At 36.2% G+C, this 22,138-nt stretch overlaps 1 protein-coding gene across 2 annotated transcripts in view; it reads left to right on the top strand.

Moving 5' to 3' along the window:
* Window positions 1-22,138, top strand: part of LOC117402433 (rho GTPase-activating protein 18-like) — a 39,615-nt gene that overhangs the window by 4,954 nt on the left and 12,523 nt on the right. Inside the window, exons 2-11 of one of the 2 annotated variants that reach the window (XM_059024029.1) lie at window positions 6,895-7,088; window positions 10,099-10,334; window positions 11,567-11,636; window positions 15,148-15,311; window positions 16,083-16,248; window positions 16,593-16,684; window positions 19,533-19,610; window positions 20,035-20,194; window positions 20,440-20,522; window positions 21,700-21,906. In XM_059024029.1, the coding sequence (XP_058880012.1) occupies window positions 6,895-7,088; window positions 10,099-10,334; window positions 11,567-11,636; window positions 15,148-15,311; window positions 16,083-16,248; window positions 16,593-16,684; window positions 19,533-19,610; window positions 20,035-20,194; window positions 20,440-20,522; window positions 21,700-21,906 (1,450 nt within the window). Of the gene's footprint in view, window positions 1-6,891; window positions 7,089-10,098; window positions 10,335-11,566; window positions 11,637-15,147; window positions 15,312-16,082; window positions 16,249-16,592; window positions 16,685-19,532; window positions 19,611-20,034; window positions 20,195-20,439; window positions 20,523-21,699; window positions 21,907-22,138 lie in introns of both variants that reach the window. The other variant, XM_034003563.3, reaches the window with a different exon arrangement.

The raw sequence follows: 22,138 nt of genomic DNA, 5'->3' as shown, positions 1-22,138 counted from the left end.
AAAAAATGGTTTGTAGGCCAGGCCTATGGGTTTAAGCATGTTCAGCATCAAAGATTTCGATTTCTTATTTGCAGTCCTTGAGTCTTTCATAATAGTAATGGTTTAACAAGTGGTTCTTACTTGTTAAACTCAATGTTTGAATGGTGTATAGCAGGGGTGTCAAAATCCAGTCCTTGAAGGCCCAGGGTCTTCTGGTTTTCATTCCAACTTAAGCTCTCAATTAACATAATTGATCTAATTATTTGTTCAATATGACATTTAATATTTTCAAGATCTTTTTCAGTTGATGGTTTTAAAAATGCACTTGATTCAAGGTACACTACCTGAAACATTTTGAGGCCTGAAGAGAAGTGTTAAATGTGTCCAATCAATCAAATAATTAGACCAATTAAGTAATTGAGAGCTCGGGTGGAACGAAAGCCAGAAGACACTGCGGTCCTCCAGGGACTGAGTTTGACACCCCTGGAAGGAAGTTACAATGTTAGGATGCATTTTGTATGCACTTCAGGGATGGAAATTAGACTCCCATTGCATAGCAGTTTGATCCATTTGTAGTTTTACTACGAGTTTAATCAGACACACCTGAGCCTATACACTGGGGCTAACCAAGTACATATTAAAACCTACAATGGGTGAAACTGCTTCCTCTGCTGCAATTTAGCTGTTGGTAATACATATATGAATCAAAGCAAACCAAGTGCAAGTCATCTTTCTCTTGTATCAAATGATGGCACTAGTCTTGAAACTGTAATACAATATAAATATCTTGGTGTATGGCTTGATTCATTGCTAAATTCTAAATACCATATTGAACATCTGATACACAAATACAGAGTTAAACTTGGTTTTCTATACAGACAAGGCAGTCCTATTTTTTATGCTTTTTATTTTGTATTGGTTTTTATGATTTTTTTAAGTGGTTTTGCCATTGATTTTTTATTATGTTATTTCTTGCCGCCTTCTCCTGCCAGGAACCCTTGAAATGAGATTCTATCCTGGTTAAATAAATACATTTGAATGTGCTGCCCTGTACTTCTAATATTGACAGTTAAGTGCCAACATATTGATAGTTTGCCTTTTAAAACATTTTACAGAACTTCTATTTATTTTTGTAAATCTGGTCAATTCTATAGCTACGCTGTATGTTGTCGAGCTAAATCACTATGTATCCATCATTTCGGTCCATCTGCATACATGGAACTAAGGTCCTAGTAAATCATTTTTCTACTATTGTAAAGAACCACACAGGTTTATACCTCATTTGTTAAACCTGTTTTTTTAGCATGTGCAAACTATTTTCATCTGTACTTTGTTGCTTTTATGAATTGGAAACCATATGGGAATCTAATGGGAGAATGTGGCAAAGTGGTTAACAGTGTGCAGGTGCAGGGATGCATCAGTGATCAATGAACAGACAGACAATGGTGCAATGTTATTTATTTTTATAATCCAAAGTCTGATGACAAAACGTCAGTAAACAATAACTACGAGAAACAGGCAATACAGCGGTGTGTATTGCACTGTTTTAATCCACGGGTTGGTCCCGTAATAATAATAATAGTCCCGTACCTAAACACCCACACGTAACACAAAACACAAGTCCACAGTGAGTGCTAAAGTGCTTGTGGTGTAAATACAGTTATTCATGAAACAAAGAGCAGTGTAGTCCGGGTTTGTGCTGACCTCTGGCGACAGCTCTGGATCGTGTTAGCCATCTAAATAACAACAAACAGTATGTTTAATAAGGACAAAACAAACAAAACACTCACGATAATAACACACGTCTTTCCTTCCACTTCGCTACGTCCCCTTTTGTACCGTCAATCATGACACCTTGGTTAACTAGTGCAACCGCTCCTCCAATCCGTGGCTGCCATGTCATTTCCCTTCTGGGTCGATGATTTAGTACATTGTAGCTCCGCCCCATTTCTAGCTTGCCGACTTCCACCTAACCCTGGGAATAAATTGTCTGGCCACCCAGTCCAGGGCACTCTGTTCCCTTATACAGCGCCCTCACAGGTCGGGTGAGAGATTTATCACCAAGAATCATTCTGTCTTTGTCACAGAGAAGTAACTGCTTTTTTCACAGAATTAAATTTCACTTCTTAGCCAGACTTCACTGGAGATGAAATACTCTACTGAAAGTCACTGGAGATGTCACCTTTATGTTTCAATGGGTTCTAGTCTGACATAGCGTTTAAGTACATTGAGATCCTTTTTTGATTTTCCTGTCTGTGAATAATGGATTTCCAGGGAAACGGCATCATATATCCCTGGAGTCACCTGTATATATTTTACCTGACTAGCCATTTAATACAGTTATTCTTACAAGTAATTATACGTAGCAAACAAGAATACAGTAGTATTTTACATCTAATGCCACCATCTGGGTTAAATGCATGCAATAGAACCTGACAAATTTACATTATGAATCTTAGTATTGAAACTGCATGTTCAGTAATTGTAACACCTGTGTGACTTCTGCAGATGTTTATATCATTAGAGACGCTGCCAGTCAGCGTTAGCTCCTGGCAGGATGCAGGTGCTTACAGTAATTGAAGAGTAAATGCATGCTAAATTACATTAAGATATTTGGTTTTATAATGGTGCTTGAAATCGTATTGTACTGTGTTTCTGCACTGCATGACTGTTTCCATAGATACAGGGTGAACTTTGGTCTGATCCTGGAAGTATTTTTGTGTTTCTGCATTGCTGAGTTTCTACCTGACTGTGATATGCTTTGTTCTGGTCTCAGAAAGCATGTCCCTTCCCCTTATTCTATTTTTCAAATTTACATCGCCAAAATCAGAGCAGGTAAAAAGCACTTCTGGTGCACTCTGTGTTCATGCTGTAGTAGGTGTGGTATGGTATCCAGTCCATGGGGTAAGAAAGCTAATGAGAAGTGTTTTTTCTTATGCTTTGTCTTATTTTTAATAAAATGGCATCTCTGAACAAAGGAAGAGGCGAAGCCACGTTTGGAAGTATTTTGAGGAACCGGATGAGAAAACCGTGGTATGTAAATAATTATGCCAAACAAAATTGCCGTACCACAAAAACACAAGTTCAGTGCTTCACCATTTGAAATGAAAACATTCAGAAATTACTGTGGATGCAGTTACAGATGGCAGTAAAAACCAAACATTAATACTAAACAAAAAGCTGTTGATGGTGACTGACATTTAAATAGCCCTTGCATCCCTGTGAATACTGTACGTATTAGGGATGGGACTTTTAAACATTTAAAAGTATAAAGTCTAAAGAGGTGGTTAAATGTTTAATAATATGCTAGACGTATAACCGGTCACATGACAAATGTCACCAAACACATTTTTTTTTTATGCATTCATTTTAGTAATTTATCATCATCAGCAGCAGTCAGTCGCGTATCAGACTGCCACTGTAAGGGCGGATGTTACAAAAAGGAAGGGGTTTGGCAGTTGCCTCCAAGTAGCTTTCCTAATTGGTACAACAGAAAGATTGACACTGGGGTGGGTTTTATTCTCAGTCGATCTGGCGCTTCATTGGTGCACTGTGTGTGTTCATGCCTGTAGTAGGCGTGGTATGGTATCAACTCCACGGCGGGGTAATAACGTTAATGACAATCGTTTAAGAGTTTGTTCTATATTTAAAGTGACATCTCTAAACAAAGGAAGTCACGCTTTGGAATATTTTGAGCAACTGGATGAGAAAACCGTGGTATGTAAATAATTATAACAAACAAAATTGCCGTACCACAAAAACACAAGTTCAAACGTTAAGAATTATTGTGGATGGAGCTACTGATGGCATTAAAACACAAACATTCATAACAACATTTACTATAGATTTGGCCAAACAGGGCGTGATCAAGTTTTCCCCTATGAGGTAAATGCGTGTGAATCGTGAATGCAGCAGTTTTGAAAAAATCGATGTAAGATTATCCCAATACTGTGCTGACCCTTAAAACAATAAAACTTAAAGGAAATCGTGCTGCAGCTGTTCATACAAAACTTTCAAAGGGAGAAAAAGTTGCAATTACCACAGACTCGTGGACCCCACTCCCCAATCTTCCCATAGATGGAAGGCTTTTTTTACATGAAATTGTTCTGTAAGCTTTTGGACCGAACAGCCATTTATGTTTAGTACAGTTTTTATTTGTATGTTGGAAATACTGCACTAAAGCAAAGAACTTCTGAGACACACTTCAAACAGATAGGCCAGGTATCTGTTTTTACAATTTAATCTAAAGTTATGTGGATACATGAATTTGAATACTTTACATTATTTAGTCATACTTGACCATATACATTTGTACCGTGTTATACCGCCCCCCCCCCCCCCCTTTATAACGCCACCCTCGCATACTGCCTGCTATTTTATCTGAACAAATGTCGCCAATATAAAAACAGTGCTATTTTTACCTGTTATATCGCCACCTCGCTGTCTGCCATCCACCAACTTCCCAAGCCAAGCAAACATAAATATATAAGCATTGTAGTTTCCCTAGTGCCAGCGAAATAATCATGGCCAATTAAAACAACAAAGTTATGCAGTTAACCTTTGACTCGCATTCCTAATCCGTTGTTAACTGAATGTTCATACTAATGTCATCTACACTCCCGCTCCTAAAGCAAAACAAAAAGTACAAAATGGCGAGTCAACCATACATTTAACACCAGAGCAAAAGAAAAATATCTGCATGTATGCATCTGAAAATAAGACATTGCAAACATTTTCTCGCCTAAGTGAGGCATACTGTTAATTGAAGGACAATTGGAGACATTGTAATGGATAAAAACAAATGGCTTACCTTGATGGAACGGGTCAATTTTGTTTAACCTGAGAGGCTTAACGCAGTCTAAAATAAGTGACTTTTATAAACCACAGTAAATGTTAAAAACAAAAAAGTACAGTAAGAGGTTTGTTTGTTTGTTATGTGCAAGTTTTGCACAAATGAAGGCTTAAACTAAAGCATCGGTTTTGTAAACGGAAGAATAGGGTGTGTTTTTTTTTTTTTTTTACTTTATTTAAAAAAAAAAAAGTTTGCCTGTACTTATTCAACGTTAGAAAAAGAATGCTGTTGAGCATAAATTGCTTTGTGAAATTGATGGCATCGTTCAATGGGGGATAGTATTCAGCAGGCTTGCAGTCGTGCCACAAACACTAACGTTCAAACGACAGTACAGTAAAAAAAAAATTAAAAAAATGTACAGTGAGTGATTTTAGTCTCTTGAATTTTTGAAAAAAAAAATAAAACATTAATTTTGGGCAAAGTTACTCAAAAGGAGTAGGCTCCTGTTTTTTTTGTTGTTAAATGAACCTTTAAGAAACACCCTATTCTAAAAACTTATTTTTTACTTTGTAGTTATGTCTTTGATGTTAAAACGTTATTTGTTCATTTAGGGTTTATTTGCTTAGAAAATACTAACCAGGGCTGTCTATCAGAATGTAATATAAAGAGTGTGTGTGTCGATATGGTTTAAACGCTAACACTGCAAAGCATTTAAACGTTCATAAAAATGTACCAAAAGCACATCTCTAGTACGTATAACACCATTTTAAAAGGATGTTTTGTTTTAAATATTAATTCAGAGAACGCATAAGTGTAAATATATAAATTATGTATAGGCTATCATTTACCAGTACACTTTTATGCAAATAAGTTGTTTAAAAACAAACAAACCTCTGTAATTTGTCAAAAGAAGGAGATATTAAAAAATAAATTAAATAAATAAATAAAATAAATAAATAAATAAATAAATAAATGGATTTCCCATTTGTGGCACTGATCTCTGAACAGTAGAGTTACAGTAATATAACTATGTATTGGAATCTGTGCATTTGATAGATTATGTAACATGTAAGCTGTAGTATTATTATTATTATTATTTTTCTACAACCGACACAGCAAAAACAACCACAACTTCTCCACATTCAGCCTTGAGCACGCATGCGTAACATTTTGGCTTTAAAAAAGATTTTCATGTGTGATTTTTACCCCATACGGCTGTGCCAGGTTAAGCTAAAGAGGTGGCATATCTTTTCTGTAACGGAGCACACTTCTATCAGGAGAGATTGCAGTGTTTAAACAATGAGAACTTAGTTCCCTGCAATAAACATCAAAGGTTTCAAAGGTGGTTATGTTTACTGTGTAATAAAAATGTCAGATGCTGTAGAGAAGTACAGTTTCGGGGTTTTCTTTAGAGTCAACCAGCAGAGATTAGGTTGAGCAAGTTCACACTTTTGGTTTGTGGACTCGCTGGCATGGCATTCTACAGACATGCAGCATCATGACTTCTGTAGATAAAGCATGACCTTCACTCTTCTTGCCTGCTTCTAGACCTGTTTCAGATGCTGTGTTACTGCAATCTACCGTACAAGGTGACTTACATTTTTAGTTTTGGTAGGTTGAGAGAAAGATGACTGACTTAACCTATTAACAAGCACCTGTATTTTGTCCCACAGACTACCAATGTTTCACAATATGTGTTTTTTCCCACTGCTGAACAATTTTATAGTGTGGTAGTGACTTTCTGGCGGTTGAATGAACTGACGTATCATAGAATGTCAAGATTAAAGGTAACAATAGTACTGCTGTAGAAGGAACACTGATCTACTTGCTTGGACTTCTTTACAAAGTATCCCAATACAGTTGAAAATATCATCTGTTGTAGGAGATGCATTATGTTTTCAATTCATATATGCAAAGCTTTATGTAAACTGGTTCATACAAATTTGCATTCACTTGAGGAGTTCAGCTCTAATATGCCAATCATAAAATCTTGTTTGAGTTACAATTTGTGGCTCTATTTGCAGTATTCAAGAGGGTGTACAAAACTGGCTTTCTTTTTCCATGATATTTGTATTCAAATTTAGTTAAATGCTATGTATGATTTTTTAAAATTCTTACAGCAGGAGAACTGGCCAATACAACATTCACAGTCGTGCTAAAAATGCTGCAGGGAATCCACCTTACAACCGCCACAGCTCCCAGGATTCCCTTGATGAGCTGTCAATGGATGATTACTGGACTGAGCTGGAGCACATCCAGAAGACCAGATGCAATGACCAGGAACAGCCTGAAGAAGTGCTAATGAAAGTGCCTGATGGTATGTGCAGATCACTGTTCTTAGGCTTGTATTGAATCAGCTTGTTGTTTTAAAACTGTGCTTGCCAAGTACTATAAAGTTTGATATGTTCCAAAAAATGGCAAGCCAAATTATCATTGAGATATCTCAGATTGCATTTTAAGATATCTTGAAATATTTCGAGATATCTGTAAAACATTTCCAGATATCTCAAATTGAATTCCAGATATCTTTAATTGTGCAGTTTTTAAGATATCTAAAATTAATTTAAATATATCTGTAAATTTGATATATCGAAGATATCTTTAAATAGACAGGAAGTCCATTGAAAACATAGAGCATTTTCACAGGAAGTCATTTCCAGATATCTCGAAATGACTTCCTGTGAAAATGCTCTATGTTTTCAGTTGACTTCCTGTCCATTTAAAGATATCTTCAAATGAACAAGAAGTTATTTAGATATCTCTAAATGATTTAGAGATATCTGAAAAGTATTTAAAGATATCTAAAAAACATTTAGAGATATCTTAAAACAATTTAAAGATATCTAAAAATGCATTTTAGATATCTCATTTAAAGCTCCATTTACTGACTCATTGTGTGACCCTGAGCAAGTCACTTAGCCTCCTTGTGCTCCGTCTTTCGGGTGAGACGTAGTTGTAAGTGACTCTGTAGCTGATGCATAGTTCACATACCCTAGTCTCTGTAAGTCGCCTTGGATAAAGGTGTCTGCTAAATAAACAAATAATAATAATATCTGTAAATCATTTTGAGATATCGCTAAATGTATTTTAGATATCTTAAAATGATTTATAGATATCTTCAAATATTTGAAGAGATCTTCAAATATTTTGAGATCTTCAAATATTTTGAGATATCTTCAAATATTTTGAGATATCTGGAAATGATTTAGAGAGATCTCTAAATGAATTTGAGATATCTCTAAATGATAATTTGGCTTACCATAGTCTCCTAGTTTACCCTGGTTCTCCTAGTTTACCCTAGGTCCCTTGATTACTCTGGTGGGCCAGACGAATGCGTAATTTGGATCAAGTCCACCCAACAATGCTGCTCTTGTACTCCTGATGATGGCAGTTTTCAAGATAATAATGCACCCATCCATCATGCCAGAATGGCAGAGGCTTCAGGCATCTTCAATAGCAACTATAATTCCCGGATCTCAATACAGTTGAGCATGTTTAGCATGAACTTGAACAATGCATTGGTGATAACAGTCCTCTTCCTACATCTGTGCACCAGATGTGTAAAACATTAATGACTAAATGGACTAACATTCCCAGAGACACGTTCTAGCACTTGTCCAGTGTATACCATGGTGGTTCAACCATTATTGGGTCCTAATAAAGTATCCAGGCAGTGTGTATCTTATTATTATTATTATTATTATTATTATTATTATTATTATTATTATTATTATTATTATTTATTTCTTAGCAGACACCCTTATCCTGGGCAACTTACAATTGTTACAAGATATCACATTATTTTTACACACGATTACCCATTTATACAGTTGGGCTTTTACTGGAGCAATCTAGGTAAAGTACTTTGCTCAAGGGTACAACAGCAGTGTCCCCCACCTGGGATTGAACCCACAACCCTCCGGTCAAGAGTCCAGAGCCCTAACCACTACTCCGCACTGCTGCCCACATATATAGTGGTGCAGTTTATTTTCAAATTTAAAGTTCAAGGTACTGTGCAAAATGTGGTGGCTTCACCTGAGTAAAAAGAAAATAATGTATAGAATAATAAATGATGTACAGAACATTGATAAGGACATTTGATAATAAGTAAGAAAATTGTTTAAAGATTGATAGCATGTTTTTCTTTTTATCTGGATTCTACCTAACTTGTATTTCATACATAGGATTCCATGTAAATCACAGTAAATTTACATATTTTTCACGGGTATGCTGCGGAATAAAATTAGGATTTCGTGGATATTTCGCAGACCTGTTTAAACATTAAATAAACTCATTTGTTAAAGGCAAGCATGCAGCATCCCCCAGCATTTGACTTGCCCATACACTGAGACTGCACATTCTGCATCCACTGAATTGGTTGGAAGTTAAGGCAAAGCTTTGCCAAGTTATACAGATGTGGAAATCGATTAGAAACAGCCCAAAAACTTGGTTACACAAGGGCATCTGGCATACTTTAATAAAGGCAATGTATGCAGCACGTTCATTGTCATATTATATGTCCCACCCAATAATTTATTTTATTAGTACCGAGTCAAAGCAAAGAAAACGTGGCTATTCGGGTCTAAAATTCCAACTGTGAAAAAGTAAGCAACAGGTTGAAGTGAGGTGACTGTGCTGGATCGTTTTAGTACTGATTTAACTTGCAGACAGGAATACTTTTTGTCTGGGCTGACTTTCCAGTTTGGTTTCTGAAAGCTGTTTATTTTACATTCTGTTCAGCAGCCTCTGTAGTAGCCTTTTATTTAATGTGTGATTCTGAAGCTAAATAGCGATCAATCATATTTTCTCCAGACACATTAAGATATGCAAAACAATTACCTCAGTCTGCATGTACAGTTTCTTTGGGAAATATCTTGAAACGATCATCAGCTGAAATATACTTTGCTTTTTTGTCGTCCATTTCCACTATTTTACCTCCAATGCTGAAAACTAGATTTTAGCAACCTAAATCAAAACAATGCAGCATCAACTTTCCCACCCCCTACTGCACAGTACAGATCACATAAAAACAGTTAAGACGCACTGATAGGCTGATTAAAACTTTGTCATTTGAATAGTAAACAAGAACGTTAACAGCTTTGGTTAATTTATTTTATAAATGTTATTTGTGGAAGTTTTTTGTGCAGTGCACACATCACCCCTCAATTTTACGAATTCTGCGAAATCGCGATTTGGGTAGACCCCTATTCATACATAACCTAACCTCTAAATATTAATGTATATTCATGTGTGAAGCGAGGTTCCCCATTTTCTGTAACATACATTACTGACACTGATGTGCTGCTTTTGTCTTGCATGGAGCACAGAAGGGGAGTTGGAGGAGGAGTGGCTGAAGGAAGCAGGCCTATCGGACCTTATTGGTGATTCAGCAGGGGATCTTCAGGAAAGTATGGTCGTGCTGTCCACACTAACCCGCACACAGGCGGCAGCTGTGCAAAAGAGGGTGGAGACTGTTGCTCAGACCCTGAGGAAAAAGAACAGGCATCACCAAGTACCAGACGTCAGGGACATCTTTGGTTTGCCAAGTGCACAAAGTGAAAAGGTACAGTAGCAGCAAGGTGCTCATTTACCGTAGCCAAAACAATCAAAACTACTCACTTTCTATATCCAGGTCTGACTACTAAAAGACAAAACTCTTTAACAAAATTTTGAACCATGTATTCATTAATTCAGATACAATTGGCACGTTCCTACTGTAAGTGATGTGAAAACCTGTCTCATACATTCTCAAATCAGAATAAACCTAATTTAAGTAGCATATTAAGCCCAGTGGCGTCCAAACTTTTTATGTGCTTTTACAGTTTCATTCCAAGAGGGGCCAGTAGTGAGCTTTTAGCTTATTAACACTAGAACCACCACGGCAGTCATTTTGACGGTTTGAGGTTTTCAAATTTTAAATTACTCTGCGTGTCTGAAAGTTACGCGGTTGTCTGTTTATGACTTTTCCTAAATAGATGTATTAAATACCCTGACGGCATTTGAAAGGCGGGATCACGAAAATAAGGAAGTTATAATCCCGCCCACCTAGAACCACCAAAGCAGTCATATATATATATATATATATATATATATATATATGTACAAGCCTGTTGTTATCTCTACTGGACCTGGCAGCCATCAATTCCTTCGTTTTATAGAAGGAATGCACCGGGGAAAATATCAGTAGGAGAGATTTCATCTTGAAGCTAGCCACAGCTCTTCAGCAGAAACATTTTGATTAGAAAACTGCAAAGCAACAGGCTGCAGCAGCTCAACCTGGATTTAGTTCTGCACGTGACACGCAAGAGAAAACATATATTACTTTCAATTAAAAAAAAAATAATAAAAAATACCTATATATGTAGTTTTTACAGTTTTGTATCTGCATATACCTGTTCAAACACTAGTTTCTTTTGAAATGTTTTATAGTTGAAGTAGTGCTTTATATGTGGGAAGTTAGAATATAAACCCTTTTATGTTTAATTGTTCATTTAAATGCAGCATTTCGGCAGTGCAGATGTTTGATATGGCGTGCTTGAATAAAACTTTTGAGTTGTATCTGATAGTTTGTCTTTCATTTTAATATTGATGTTGTTCAAAATGTAACCGTCATAATGAATGCCGGCGGCGGTTTTAGTTTTGCGTATAACCGCGGCAGTTCTAGTGTTAAATAAAATGATGAAATATTTAGGACATGTTTGAGATAAAAGCTCATTTTAATTTACAAAATAAGAATGTCCTCAATGCCAAGATGATATATAAACATAGTTTGTTTGCTTGATTTTTATTTTGAAGATCTCTAATGTTAACGAAACACAGCCTGCTGGGACAAGTGAAAATGGAAAACAGGATGTTAAATCTGATGGTATGTAGGACGTCACTAAACTTGTTTGGCATGGTTGATGTATAACTGATACAATGACTTGCAAAAACCTTTGTCAAGTACTCTTCAACTGTACAGCATTGGGAGCTACACTAAATGATTAACTATATATATATATATATATATATATATATATATATATATATATCTTATTTTTTTTATTTTTTTACTAGTTTCCAGCCTTCTCATTTCCAGCTGGCAGCCAGCTAAATTGCAGTCTACTTTTCCAGATGATCCGCCTAAAACAGTTACTTAAAGACTGACGCGTGGGATGTGCTGGTGATGCGTCGCGAAACGGTGGTGTATCCAGGCCCTTTAGGGTGCTAATGGGCATGGTGCAAACATAGATACACAGTATAAAAATGTAAGCTTTAATGAATGGGTTAACTCTGCGTTTGCTTTCACTTTGAAACGTTTTACTCCCGCGTACTCTCCAGCTGTGTAGTTGGCTCACCGATCGTGGCGACATGTTCTGGCAAAATTGAGCTACAACAGTATTACATTGAAATTCTTAAAATAGAGTGTATACAATCTACATTCATAACTTTTAACCTTGTCCAGGGTACTACATAAACATTAATGTGATTTCTAGTAAGCCTTGTATTGCAGTGTTTTGTGGCAGACTGCAAGCACCAGCCAAAAAGGGAAGCTACTCCAGATTTCCTATTTTTCTTTTCTGTCTCGCTTGGTATTATGGTGTCTATATAATGTAACATTGTTTGTTTATTTTTGTGCCTCAAATATAATTTCTCTGTTTCACTGGTGTCTGGTTCTGTCTTCCACAACTTCTTCTTTTTTTGTGTGTAATATTATTGCAAAACCAAACAGTTTGCTTACTTTGAAATTTACTGTGTGCTAAGACAAGTTTGTGGTTTTAAACTTCTAAAATAACTACCGTATATTATATTGTAATTACTTTTCATAGACATATATAAGTAACTTTTACTTGCTCTTTAAATCTTGATGCCTAAAATCATAAAAAAAATGAACAAAGTTACACTTCTTGTGAATTTTCGGTCCCTATTAAGGCACATGTTTAGGCCCAGGATATGCAGTTTTAGACACCTGCAAAACCCTGAAATTTGTTTTTGGTAGGGGGCGTTGCCACCTGCAACCGCGCTGGGGGAGGACCCCCATACCCCACTTGCCTTCGACTTAGGATTTCTAGTCTCCTACTTTTTAAATGAAAATTAAGACTGAGTTCCTGTCATAAATATAAATCGTTTTTACATTTACAAAGGTGGTTCATCTCAGCAAATAATTTTTTTTTAGGGCATTGCCTGTGTAATCTGTGTGTGTCTTTTAGCTATCACAAAGCTACTCTTTTTTAATCCTATCCTTTTTTTATAACTCCTCTGGTGCCTTGAACATTACGGTAGTTTTGCTATTTCTCACTGAGAGAAATTACCATTCCATATTGCTTCAAATCACTCCAGATTTTGTGTGAAAGGAATCTCATAGCTGCATATGTAACAATGTAGTTTCCATTATCAATGATTAATAAACATGTATGTATTTAAAGAAGATGCAAGCATTAGTAATACATAATTAATTCTATATGCACCTTGGGTTGTAAGAAGATAGTTACTTTGTGACATAAATCGTTTTTTGGGGGGGCTTTTGTTTTTTATATAGTGTTTTATATATTCTTTCCTTTGCTGTCTTCCAAAACGAAACCCCTATGGTCACGGGCACATTCTTCTGGGGTTTTCGTGTATAGGCATTTTTGTACATTTCATCACAATTCTGTTTTAAATCCTCTGTATCTTAACTGTAATACAGCTTTAAATCCCGCTAACAAGCCTGATTGTAATCTCGTTTTAAATCTCGCAAGCAGAGTCTCCAATAGAAATGTAGGAGTGTGCTGTCACTCAGTAGTTGGGGCGGGTTTAAAGTATTCAGAAAAAATCAATGATAGATACAAGTCAGGAAGGAGGGACATTGCCCAGCACCACTGGGAAATGTATTTATTATTATTTTTGTAGTAGGTTTTATTTTTTTTAACGGGAAAAGGGTAAAGTTAACGTGAACAGATTAAGCATTTCCACAGTTTTTCTGGTGTTTATTGGCTATCCACCGATTTATTTATTTTTGTATCTGGGGTGTTTTATCGGTTAAAAGTGAAAATCAGAAGCCCTATTAATAATCAACATCTTTATTCACATTTTTATAACTGCCCAAACTAAACTGAGATTTTGTTAACTTAAATAATTGCTCATCTTTCCTCTAGGAGTATAGGCATCACATCATGTTTCATTTAGTATTAAATTGAGTTTTATTACACAAAGTCTGAGTATGGCAGCATTACATTTACGAATAGTGCTCCGCTGTAAATAACTTTAGAAGTGACGCTGTTTTTATATAATGGGAGGGCAGAAGAGGAAGCTCAGAATAAGCTGAAGTTTGCATAGCAATTAGCAGTGACCTTTTGAATGTCCAGCTGCTAAGAAACTGCTGCGTTTGTTCATCTCGCTAGACAAGTGCCTCATCCATAAACAGAGTATCCAAAGTGCAATGCATGATTAACTGCAGATGGCACCGCATGTCTACATCCTTTAGTGTTAAAATGCAAAATAAACCTGTAAATGAAACTGAATCTTTTTGCATATGTCTGTTTTGAAACAGTTTGTTTCCTAGACAATCTTTCAAAAATAAATATGGGAAGTGGAAACTTTGTCCCAGAAGTAACCCTGTCCTCTGCTTTATGCCTTACTCCAATTTGAACAGATTTATCTTAAAAGTGTCCAACAGTGGCTGCTGTGCCGAGCACCGTCTTCTGTGTTTTTGGGATGGCTGTAAAATTTATTATACCAGTTATGTTTTCTGAAAGTATGAATATTTTCTTCAGCAAGCCTTGTGCCTATACTTTCAACACTTACTACATAAACGCATACCTTACCATATATACATGCAGAAAAATGCATTCTATCAGTCAGATGATTAATAAATGTGCACCCCACTAATCCTTTATTATTGTCAGGTTTAAAAAGGTTTTTATTCAAAAGTGAATTTCACAAAAAAAAAAAAAAGTTTTTGTAAATGGAAAATAAAACCACCAGGTGTCTTTTGTCACCCATTGTTATGTGTTTTTAAATAAAGTAAAAGTTCTCGCTGAAAAATAACACAAACATGACAGACACACCAGGTATACCGTATGTAGGGTTATGTTTAAAATAATTCAGCACCCATCGTTTTCAAGAACGTTACTTGAGTTTGTGTGTAGGCAAGGACCAGGGCAGAGTAGTGCGACAGAGAAGTTTTGCCATTTCAGTTTTCTGTTCTGCAGACTATTGGTCTGTCGCTCACTGCTTCTGATTTAAATATTAGTACTGGGATGAACTGTATTTATTCTTTCTTTATCATCTGTAAAAAAAGAATGCTACGACAAATTATTTATTGATATCATATCTGTAATGTTTGGCTCATATTGTATCTTGGGTAAACCATGACTTCAACAACAAAAACAAATACACTTGTATTACTTTCCTCGCAGGACAAACGATAAGCCCGTGTGGGGATGACAAAAGCAACTTGGACACAGCATTATTAGAAACTGATATCAATTTAGAGATTTCTTTCTCGGAGCAGGCAGCTGGCCTCAAAGATCAATCAAAGAGCAACGAGCCCCATGGCGACGAGGATGACGCACTCTTACCTGTAAGTGGCACAACATCCCAGAAGACTAAGGCTGATAAACAGTATTCCATTGCTTTACAATGTATCAAAACACATCTCCAAAACAATGATTGAATCACAGTCCTTGCATCTAAATGTTTTGTTGCCAACAAATCAGCAGTCTTGAGTGGTCCTGTATACAAAATACAGTATAAACATTATACCATAGCAGTCTATCATTTCTTCACACTATAAATAAAAACTTAAGTAGTGTTTTTTTTGGATGGGTTTATCACTTCTCATGGCTGCTACAAATGTGTTATACAGTATATTCTCTCTTATTGCAGGTTGGTGGGTGGGGATTCTGTTAAAAACAATGAATACAAATGTCAGCAGTCTTGTCATTTTAGTATGGTCCTTTAGTATGGGGTAGTCAGAGTTGCATCATGAACTTTAGCACATGTATTAGACTCTTCATTCTTATTTAACTATTTTACTTAACTATACATTCCACATTTAATCTAGCTGTCGAGAACAGTTTTCTCCCTCAAGAAATGTTGTATTTAGGGAAATTATTAGGTATACATGCATAGCTTTCTGCAGTAGACCTGTATAAAAGGATTGGTATTGACACCTGCTGGTAAAGCAAGGTTGATGCAGCTGTGCTTTCACTGCACATTCATTCTTCTCCATGGTGGCTGGTTTAACTGGTGTGTGATAGTCTCAAATTAGAGATGGGGAATGTTTGTTCAGTGATGGATGCCCATTGTATAATTATTATTATTATGATGATGATGATTATTATTATTACAGAATTTCAGAATACCACAAGACAAAACAGGTACAACAATGATTGGAGACCTGGCCTCACAGGACATGAAGAAGGTCCACTCTCTAGCACTCATTGAACTGACTGCACTCTATGATACATTTGGAATTGACTTCAAATCTCACAAAGCTGTGAAAATTAAAATCAAAGGTGAAACATTTTATATTGTGTGTGTGTGTGTTATATAGAATACTGATATTTTAATAGGCGAATAAAAGTGATTTTTTTTGTTATGTTAAGGACATAGTTACTGTAAGATTTTTACAATAATTACATATTTGGCTCTTTCACCTCTGGAAAAGACATACCTGTGTCCACTCAAAGCGCCAAGAGACATATGTTGCCCTGCCCATTTCATTAAGGCCTTTTTTTTGGTCCAGATAGTGTGTCATTTATCAAAATGGTCTGCTTAAAGCTTTGCGAATTGCACCAACTGTTCGTACTGCTGTATTTCAGTACAATACATTACAATGCATTGGTTTTCCTTTCTATAGAATCTGGCTTGTTTGGTGTTCCACTTACAGTTTTACTTGAGCAGGATCAGAAGAAAGTGCCAGGTACCAAAGTCCCACTTATATTGCAAAAAGTAAGTGCCTAGTGTTAAATATACTGTTACTGTGTGTGTGTGTGTGTGTGTGTGTGTGTGTGTGTGTATATAAGTCCTAATACTGTATATAGGTATAATATGTACAGTCTAACCCACTTAAGTGTATAACCTATTTTTCACAAATATTTATATATCGGTACATGTATTTACCATTTCTTTGAAGCTTCACTTAATTCAGCCCAATAATTATACTTTGAATAAGAAATAACAGAACCACAATTGTGTAATGTATTTTATTTAATTGTACAGTAAATAATATACAATGCACAGTGATGCATTTTCGCAAAATACCCCCTTTTACTTTCAATAATGAAATGGAAATAATTGTTACTTACGTGCTGTATGTACATTGGGATAATTTACCTATTCACCGTGAAAACTGTATTCATTGATATATCGAATGTACTATTAGCCTACTTTAAAATTGAACAAACGATTATGGAGGTACCTTTTAACAAATGCTGTGTTCATTTGAAAAATAGTCAGTTGCCTTCTATACAGCCATTTTAGTATGGGAATGTACTGAAAGCATCTGTTCACAATCCACGTGCTCAGTTAAATGTATGAAAAGTATCCCGCTATACAGTAAAACTGGGATATGGACTTAAGTTTTGCACTTAACTGGGGTAAATTTTAATGGTGCAGCACTGGTAATGATTTAGGTATTTAATACACTTAGGCAGGGTATACACTTAAACGATACACACTTAGTTGGGGTAGCCTGCATGTGGATTTCTTCATCCTATCAATTAAAAAAAATACTGTAAAAAACGTTGCATAAGTCGATTTTCTAGGCATTTTTGCAGGGTCCAATTTATTTTCACACACGCAGTTAATTTTAGATGCGCTGTTTAAAAGTATTTTTTCCCACAGTCAAACGGGTTTAAAAGGCCCTGCATAGCAACAAAGCATTCACTAGGCATCTCCAGCCCCGCCCCACCCTTTCGTTCGCTATAGCTTTCACCTATGCTAAGAAATAAATAATAATAATAATAGTCGTACATACTGATCAATCATCTCCTGATCACTCGTTTTATCACCAAACTCCTCAACAATGCGATCCAAGTCATTATTTTATTACTATAACATCTCAAAAAAAGCTCTGCAAATGTCTGTGATATTCTCTGTGCGCTGATTCAGTAACAGCCAGCTTGTTTCCTTATGGCCGCCGTTATCTGATGCCAGGGGCAAGTATGACTATTCATGAGACATGCCCTTTTTTATTTTTTTCGACTTGTCTCGGCTGCTGTTGCTCCCACTCGGCCATTGAATGTTTTTCTCGACTTTTTCCGGAGAACAAACGACTAAAAACCAGTTTTTTGCATCTTTTTGATGATGTCGGACAGGGTCCGACATTGGACCGGATAGGAATAATTGCAATGTTGGACCAGGTCCGACATAGGACCGCAAAGGGTTAAAAGGGGGGAGCGACTAATACACTGGTGCAACTGTACCAGTGCCACAATGGGATTACTTCTGTTCGTCGTAACTGCAATGCTAATGCAGGTGACTAAGACTGGATAAAGTAGGACAGTCGGACAAAAAACGGAAATTCTACTCAACAGGTTTGAAATTGTGCGTTATTAAATTTGCCAGAAATACATGTTAATCGCAATGCGTGACTGGAGACGAAACAAAGACAAACTTAAAATGGCGAAAGTAAAACAATCTGATAGGAGGAAAGTGTTTATGGCCCGATGTAGAAAACATTTTGTTTGAATGGAGTGCTTTGAATGACTTCAATACATACTGTAACTTGTTCTATGTGTCGGTGCAACGCAGTGGTACGCTTGTAAAGTATGTGTGGTTAGGATTTTGAATAACAAAACAAAATGAATGTATTTGTACAGCTGGAAATTGAATGCAATTGTACTGCACCGTATGCAACACTCTTTTGTTTACTGGTTATTAGATGGTGCACTGTTTAGTTTATTGTTTTTTTTGCTTTTTTAATTGATGCAAGCAGCACTGTTTTAAATTTGAATTAATACAACAAATTTGTAAAAGCCAATGCAGCGGGAACTGTTGTCTAAGTATGGCTTTGAAAATAAATGTTAAGTAACGCAAAGATATGTTCTTGAACTTGTTTGGGTACTTGATAAGCTAAAATAAAATACTGGTGGGTTAATACAGATGCTATGTGGGATGACTTAATTTAACGCTCTGTTTATTATGTTGCAAACAAGAGTTGTTTCGAAACTAAGCCTGTGTATCTTTCTTTATTTATCGGTGTTGAGCATGTAGGAAAAAAAAACATTTGTAAAAAAAATGTATTTTAAACACAAAAAAGGTGTTTTCCTAAAATTGAAGTCTCAAAAAGGGGGGAGTGACTTTTACAGCAGTGCGACCTATAAAACAATTTTTTAAATGTTAATTGTAGATGTACATACTAGGGGTTTGCAGAGGAGCCATTATTCGTACTCGTACACATTTCTGGGACTCAAAATGATCAGAGATTTAAGTAAATTGATTTTTTGATCATTTTGATGTCCTAAAGTGTTTTATATATAACTGCAAGTGGCGAGAGTAAACCTTGAAGTGCCCTGAAAACAAAATGTCTAATAAGCTTTGTACTTGTCTATTACTGTAGTCTGAAATAACTGACATACTCATTATAGATATTTCTTTATACTTGTTACTCGGCACACCACAATTAATAACTGCTATATTATGTCTGGATGAGGTGTGTTTTTTTGTTTGTTTTTGTTTTGTTTTTAAGATTAGAGTCCCAAATTCCTCTTAACTGGATTGTTAATTAGATATTATATCTTGTTCAGTATGCTTGACTTGTTTAGTGATGTAATCTTACTGTGGTTTGACCTCTCAGCTCATTTCTCATATAGAAGAGGAGGGGCTGGATACAGAAGGCCTCCTGCGAATACCAGGATCTGCAACAAGAATCAAGGTATTTTACCAGTTTTTGCTTTTTGAAATGGGGCCCAAAGAATTGTTCAAAAGTGGTTTCCGTTTTGGAAGATTAAACCAGGGGGGGCTTATGGTTACGCAAGAGAAGTTATGTTTGAGAGAAGAAAAGAGGCCACAAGGTTGCTTTAAATGTAATAATTTGCTGGGATGGGATGCCTGAAAGTTTTGTACAAAGCAAATTTAAATGAGAATGAGTTGGTTAACATTGATGTGATATTCATATCCATACCAAGTTTCACTTTAAGTATGGATTAACACAGTAGTATTATTTGTAAACCAAAAAGATACATTTTTACTGGTATTCAGGATAATAATATTTTTTTATATATACAGCAGTAAAAGGAATCAATAACATGGTACATGCAAACAAGAATGTTCTTTTTTTTATCAATCACGGTTCCTAGAGTCTTTGCCAAGATTTAGAAGCTAAGTTCTATGAGGGGACGTTTGCCTGGGACTGTATAAAGCAGCATGATGCTGCAAGTTTACTGAAATTCTTCATCCGGGAACTGCCACACCCACTTCTCACCATGGAATACCTCAATGCTTTCATTACAGTGCAAAGTAAGGGTCACTTTTGTGTATGTATTTATATTATTGCAGTTTATTTCTTAGTGCCCTGTACAGTTTTAAACACACAAACATTTTGTACATGTGTAAACCTTAAGCCCTTGTTGAGAAATGTTGTGGTATTTTTTTTTTTTTAGTAGAGGCTTTCTTTTGCCTAGGCTGTACAAAACAAACATATGCAAATAGTGAACTACCTGAAATTGTATGGCATGCCTGTAAAATTTCCATTTTCTTAACAGAACTGCCAACAAGAAAGCAGCAACTTCAGGCCCTGAATCTTCTGGTGCTCTTTCTCCCAGAGCCAAGCAGGGACACTCTAAAGGTACTACACAGGTTAGGATTCAGCAAGGATTGAATCCTAACTGCCCTTAGGGTTCAATAAGCACCTGGCTGCCATATTGCTGTCATTTGTTTTTTGTGGGTATTGAAGCGGTAAGCTTTGAATTATTGTCTTTAACCCTTAGCGGTCCATTTATTCAGCACGTGTCAGGCGCGTCGGGTCCAATTTATTTTCACACGCGCAGTTTATTTTAGACTCGCTGTTTAAAACTATTTTTTTCACTGTAAAACAGGTTTAAAAGGCACTGCATTTCAACAGGACACTCAGTACTGCATCTCCAGCCCAGCCCCACCCCTTGTTCGCTATATTTTTCAAATGCCTCTTAATAATAGTACATACCGATAAATCATCTCTTGATCTCTCGTTGTATCACCAAACTCCTCAATAATGCGATCCAAGTCGTTATTTTATTACTATAACATCTAAAAAAAAGCTCTGCAAATGTCTGTGATATTCTTTGAGCGCTGGATGCGAAAGCAGCTATCTTGTTTGTTTATGTCCGTGTCATCTATGTGGTGTCGGGGTCTATCAGTATTCATGAGATACGTCCTTTTTTTTTCATCTTCTCTCGGCTACTATCGGTCTCACTCGGCCATTGAATGGTTTTCTTGACTTTTTCCGTAGAAAAAACGACTAGAGACCTGTTTTTTGTGTCTTTTTGATGATGTCGGACAGGGTCCGACATTGGTCCGGAAAGGGAAAATTGTGATGTCGGACCAGGTCCGACATAGGACCGCAAAGGGTTAATACTAGATTTTTTTTCAGTGAGATTACCAGTATTGTCAAGTCAAAATGGTTTATTTTTTTGCTATGTCAGTGATGCAGACAATACATATTAAGATTATTCACAACTGGTACACAGCTGTATTCTATGATTCTCTGATCCAGATTAATGATTATTTTTTTCACATAAAACTTTATGCAAAAAACATTTTAATTTTGTTTACAAGCCATCCAATCTGACATGGCAATCCGAAATCTCCCATTTCTAGTTTTAAAGATTGTTTCAGAGGATTTCCTCCTAAAAATAATTAAAGTTAAAATGTGGTTGTTCAAAACTGAAAGTTAATGAAAGAACTGCAGAGGAATTGCCATTACCAGTGAGCAAGGTCAGTTTAGAAATAATCTTAATGCAATATTTTTGTCTTCTGTATTCTAGACCCTGCTGGAATTTCTCCAGAGAGTAATAGACCGCAAGGAGAAGAATAAAATGACGTTGAACAATATTGCTGTTGTAATGGCACCCAACCTGTTTATGTTCAAAGGATTTCGTTCCAAGAATGGGGACCAACAGGAGTTTGCAATGGCTACTGGAACAGCAAACCTCATGCGTTTGCTGATAAGATACCAGGACCTTCTCTGGTTGGTAAGCAGTAGTACAAAAACAGAATATGTCCTCATGTTTAATGTCAAGACCACGGTGAAACACAGTAATGTTCTGCATTGTGTAAAAGTATATTTAAAATCTGCTTCCCTTTGAGCCAAACCTATTTGGTTATACCAGTGGCATAACTTTGGTTTCAAAAGTGGGGGAGGGGGGTTTCTGTAGCTGGGGCATGCATAAAGATTATTCTATCTAAGTTGCATATAGTAATACA

This window comes from Acipenser ruthenus, chromosome 5, assembly GCF_902713425.1.
Source record: "Acipenser ruthenus chromosome 5, fAciRut3.2 maternal haplotype, whole genome shotgun sequence".
Classification (NCBI taxonomy): domain Eukaryota; kingdom Metazoa; phylum Chordata; class Actinopteri; order Acipenseriformes; family Acipenseridae; genus Acipenser; species Acipenser ruthenus.
Note: the sequence above shows the minus strand (reverse complement) of the source record. Positions and strands in the feature narration are given on the sequence as shown.